Source organism: Vigna radiata, chromosome 7 (assembly GCF_000741045.1).
Source record: "Vigna radiata var. radiata cultivar VC1973A chromosome 7, Vradiata_ver6, whole genome shotgun sequence".
Lineage (NCBI taxonomy): Eukaryota > Viridiplantae > Streptophyta > Magnoliopsida > Fabales > Fabaceae > Vigna > Vigna radiata.
The window spans coordinates 31,308,806-31,314,108 of NC_028357.1; the positions used below are offsets into that span (position 1 = coordinate 31,308,806).

At 33.4% G+C, this 5,303-nt stretch overlaps 1 protein-coding gene across 1 annotated transcript; it reads right to left on the bottom strand.

Moving 5' to 3' along the window:
- Positions 1 to 567: 567 nt before the first annotated feature.
- On the bottom strand, positions 568 to 5,014 carry LOC106769123 (vacuolar-processing enzyme). The gene is made up of 9 exons (XM_014654608.2): positions 4,480 to 5,014; positions 4,227 to 4,391; positions 2,854 to 3,010; positions 2,385 to 2,470; positions 2,095 to 2,294; positions 1,895 to 1,943; positions 1,593 to 1,805; positions 1,233 to 1,439; positions 568 to 979 (listed from the first exon to the last, which is right to left on the bottom strand). Exons 1-9 carry the CDS (start codon positions 4,714 to 4,716, stop codon positions 797 to 799), a joined length of 1,497 nt encoding a protein of 498 aa, XP_014510094.1. The 5' UTR covers positions 4,717 to 5,014; the 3' UTR covers positions 568 to 796.
- Between the last annotated feature and the right edge of the window lie 289 nt (positions 5,015 to 5,303).

Here is a 5,303-nt window from a genome sequence, read left to right on the forward strand (position 1 = left end):
ATTATAATTTGATGTCTGTAAATAATTATGAATTCTTTAAAATATTTACTTATCTTTGTGTTGTGTTTGCTTGTTTTTCTATTTGTAATTCTTCTCTGTTTGCTTGTTTTTCTATTTGTAATTGTCTAAAATTGTATGTATATAAAAATATCATCTTGTAAGTATATAAAAAGCTTTCTCTAAAACAACTTTTTTAGTTTTTACTTTCACTAGTATATATATATATATAGATAACTTTAACAGTATGTATACATTTAAAGTGTGAAAAAATTTGATAGACTTCATTTTCTTATATATATTTATATTTATGGATAACTTTAACCGTTTTTCATGTATAAATTTTTGTTTAACTGTTGTAGCCTATTAAATATGTATTGAATGCTGTAATAGTATTAATATTATTATAATAGTATTAATTATTAATACTTTTAAAAGTTTGAGATATATATATATATATATATATATATATATATATATATATATATTATCCTTCTTTACGAAGTTAAAGATATGTTGCTTGTGATTAATTTATTGAAAGGATAGCAACAGTCAGACTAAAACCTAAGATGAGAAAGATGTCCTGGATTTGAAGGAATGGCGTTCACCAAGCAGCACGAACCATACTAACTAATACTGTACTTATTTTATTTAAAAGGGTACTATTACGCTTATATACACTACAAGTACTACTCAAGTTATACAAAGAACAAATTTGAACTAAACAGCAGAAACCAGTAGTAAGAATGCAATTCAGAGTATTACATAATCAACCAGTCTCTGTGTGTACAGCCCAAAATCAAGCACTGTATCCTGTGTTTGATGGATGTAATTGGCCAGCATGATAGCCACCGCAGGCTGCCACGCATGCATTCTCCATGGAGGTCTCAGAAACGCCACTGTTGCATATGTTGGCGAATGCTCGCATGTGTTTCATTCCATACTGAGTCAGAGACCCACAGTGAGTTTCAAACACCCGGACCTGCAACCCCAAGTTGTGTATCAGTAATCAGCTAATAATAATATTTAAACTGATGTTTCCCTTTTCTTGAATATGTACATCAATCCATTTTTTGGACAGGATTGGTCCAATCTCTCATCACATGCATTTTGGTGAGTCTTGTGCATGGATCACACCATGTGTGGAAGAAGTGATAGCAGAAAATTTAGGGAAAAGAATACAAATGTGCAATGAATGTTAACAGGAAAAAGATGGTTTAGTTATTTTTGTTTACCATTGATTTTAAGCATGTCCAGTCATCAACAAGGGGAAGACCAGGAGTCCTCACGGATTGTAGAACAGAAGAAGCTTTTCCTGGTCCATACAACAAAACTCCAATCAATTCCACGCTACCATCTAAGTGTTTCCTATGCTTCACTGTTTCCGTAATCTGTTTGAGGATGTCTGTCTTCTTTTCTGGCTGCTGGTTTGATCTCTGATACTGTTGAAACAAAACCAATTTTGTAAATAGATGTCATTACCATAGTAACAGTATTTGAACAATAAATCTGAGTGAGGACGTAGAGAAATCTATAAAGGGTGAAGTAGATGATGATGATGATTATGACTTGATTTGAGGGGAAAACAGGCATACCATTTGCCACATGAAGAAAAGTTCTGCATCTCTCTGGTTAACGACTTCCATTTTAGCTTCTCGTCTGGCGTTGTTGAGTGGAGGGAAGTTCACAGTGGCAGGATCAAAACCTTGGTATAAATAAAGCTTTTCGGCTGTGATGTTGGCATCACCATATTCCATCACATGTGAACCCATCCCGTAGTCCTGAAGATTTGAAGTCCGTTGTTTTACCTGCACAAGAAAAAATGTTTCTTGTTTTCTTTTCCCCCAATGCTAATATTCAAAATACACAGCACTGCAATTCATTCAAAATTTCTTACCGATTGGTATTGTTGTGCCACGGATTCTTTTTTCAGATTGTGACTCTCACTGCACAAAATTTAAGTGGAAGTCAGTTTCGCATTTCAAACAGAGCGAAAGTTGACATTTATAGTGCCAATATCATCAATCCATTTTTTTTTTTTTGTTTTAATGTTTATAATGGGTTAAACTTGAACACATGAAAAATGTATTTATATACCTGTCTTCCATCCAAGCAACGCTGTACAAATCCCCCAGGCAAGTGGAGTATTCTGGAGGAGGAGAAGGATTGAATCCAGGACAATAAGTTCCCCAACTATTCTCTTGGGCATTCGATGCTGTTGTGACATAAATATTCAAATCCTTGGGCATTATACCCTCAAAAATGCTCCCACTTTCACATGCTTCTACGTATATCACCTACATCGCCATATCGTAACTTTTTCACAACTTAATTAAAGTTATCCGCATCATTTCCAGTATTCATATACTCAAGGAATGAATTTTTACCATCTTCTTGTAGCCTCCAGATGCATGTTTCTTCTTCAAGACATCAATAAAATCCATAGCATAAAGGTAGGGCAAGTTTGGCATCCCTACAATCAAATCAGAATTCACAAAGCTATAATGTCTTTATCTAGTATAAACATACTTCTGGTTTCAACAGTTTTTTACCCTTACAGAATTTTATTTAAACAAATTATTCTTTGAGACACCTAAATTTTTTACATTCATTTACCCTTATTTATTTTTTACTCTTTTTTTTTCTTGAAAAATTACAAAATTTTATATTTTTTTTTACCATTTTATCCTTGTATTATGTATCAAATGAATGTAAAAGTGTGTTGTGGTATTATTATTTTTTTATTCAATACAAGTATGTTAAAATACTATACAGTATAAATATTCCTAAATGACTAAGTTCTGAAGGTTCATAATTAGAAACAACTGGAAAAAAAAAATGAAAAGCATAACTGACCAAGAACTCCTGGACCTCCATGATCAGAGTAGTATATAAATATTCTATCCTCTGCTTTGCTATTAATCACCTTGCCACTTCCTCCCTTCACTTTACTCTTGTCCCCAAGAAGAACGGCGAAGAAGTTCTTGGACGTCACATTCTCACCAGTGTAATCCTAAAATAAATAAATAAATAAAATCAAGGGACAAATTCAATGAACGGAACACCACAAGAGAAGCATTTTTCTAATAGTCTAGGTAACAAATCATTTTCTATTTACACCAAAAACAACAACAACAAATGGTAACGATTCGTTTTCTATTTGTCACTGTTATGGCTAATTTGTTTAGACAATGGAGCCAGTGCCTTATGAATTGACCATTAAATATTACTATATGAAAAATATCATCAACAGTGAACGCAAAACTTTAGACATCTTATGTCTATCAACAACGCAATAATTGCGTTTACCAGTGTTCTCTCCTAATTTATCAAATCGAATATATTAGATTTTAAGTTACTCCACCACCATCCATATGCCAAGTACCACAATTAATTAAGTCAATTGTTGCCAGCAACAAAAGTTTCATACGGAGCTTTATTTTTACATTTTTGTCTTCTTCACTCAAACGAAAACCATTTTACACTAATTTATCAATTAAAATACATCAATCGTAAAACATTTTCTTAAAAGAAATTCTAAAGAAAAAATTTCTACCAAAATAACATTTTAATTAATAAAAGATTATGTGTCTATATATATATATATATATATATATATATATATATATATATATATATATATATATATATATATATATATATTAGTTTCATTCGATATGATCTAATATCAACGTTGCTTTCCATCAAAAAAACTTTAGACTTATATGCTCCAACGCACAATCAGACAATGACAGAAGAATGTCAAATCTTTTTTGCGTAATTTAATTTCTGTTTCCAACAACTACTAGGTTTGGGCTAGGTATGATTAAATGTTTTTTAAATACTTTTTTTTAGTATTTTTCCATTCATAACACACCACTCTCTTCTTTCTAAAAGTGAGAAATGAATGTTAATACAGTACAACTGTATCTCAAAGGCAAAAGACTCGCTATGCGTGTTTTTTCTTTCAAATATACAAGCATCACAGAAATCGGCAGACATGTTGCACCACCTTATTTTAAAAAAAGAAAGGTTGAGAAAAAAGTTTTCCATTTCGAAACACTAACATGGAAACCTTTGGCTGTAGTTGAATAATTGAGAAGAAATTAAAGCTCAAAAAAGTGTGAAAGTTTGAACGAGCGAATTAATAAAGAATAAGCATGTAATACTAAAATAATTAAGTTTGTTAGCTTAAATAGAAAATGAATTAGCAGAGAGAAGAAAATGACCTTAGGAACCCCAGCATAGACATCTGGACCCTGAGGATGGTTGATGATGACTCCAGGTCTGGGATTCTGCTTGTTATTGGCTATGTCGTCGTACATAAACACCACAATGTTTTCTTCTTTCACTCCACCTTTGATCAGCAACTGGTACGCGTGGCACACATCTGCCTGTACTTAATCAAACCATTCGTTAAAAACAAAAACACAAACTAATTAACTCATTATCTAATTTTAGAAATCAAATAAACCGACTCACTTGATGCCTGTAGTTTCCGTAGCCGTTTGAACCGGCCACCAGAACCGCCCATCGCGTTCCCACTTCATCCGAGTCGGCATCTACCGCTTCGGTGGGTAACTTTATGAATGACTTCAGCTCCCTCCGGTTGTGCCTGGCGCCTGCACCCTGCACTCTCATCAGCGTCACAAACATCCACGACAAAAACACGACGCTGTAGCACGTGGTTTTGCTGAGAAGAAAGCGACGAACGGCCATGTCAGTGAAACGATGAAATCCTTATCAGTTCTGAGAAGAAGTTTGGGAATTAGCAGAAAGTTTGGTAAAGCAGAGGAGTGAGGACAAGTGCGTTTATTAGGCAATTGAAGAGATTAACGTCAATATGGCATGCAAATTGAGGAGATGACACGTTAGAATTGATTGAGGGTGCGTGTCTTGTTGGACTGCCTCAGCCAAAATGTGTGAATTTGGATGCAGGGGTTACTTATGTCTCTCTCTTTCTCTGCTCTCTTTTTCCGGGAAAGCGTGCACTTTCTATCAAACCATGGGTCTCTGCTCTCTCTTGCAGCTAATCTATTTATATTCACTCGGCAAACCTCGGTTTCCACCATTACATTATTATACCAATACATGTTGCATTCGTGAAAGCCAAGTACAACGTAAAAAATACGTTTCAATAATTTTGTATTTATATTGGTTTTTCTAAAATGTTGTTTATCAATCTCTGGAGAAAGAAAAAAAATTCTTTTTATCTTTCTTATTCTATTTTTAGATAATACTTTTTTTTTTGTTTTAAATTAGTTTTTTAGATGTGTAATAACAATTAAGATGTAACACACCGCCAA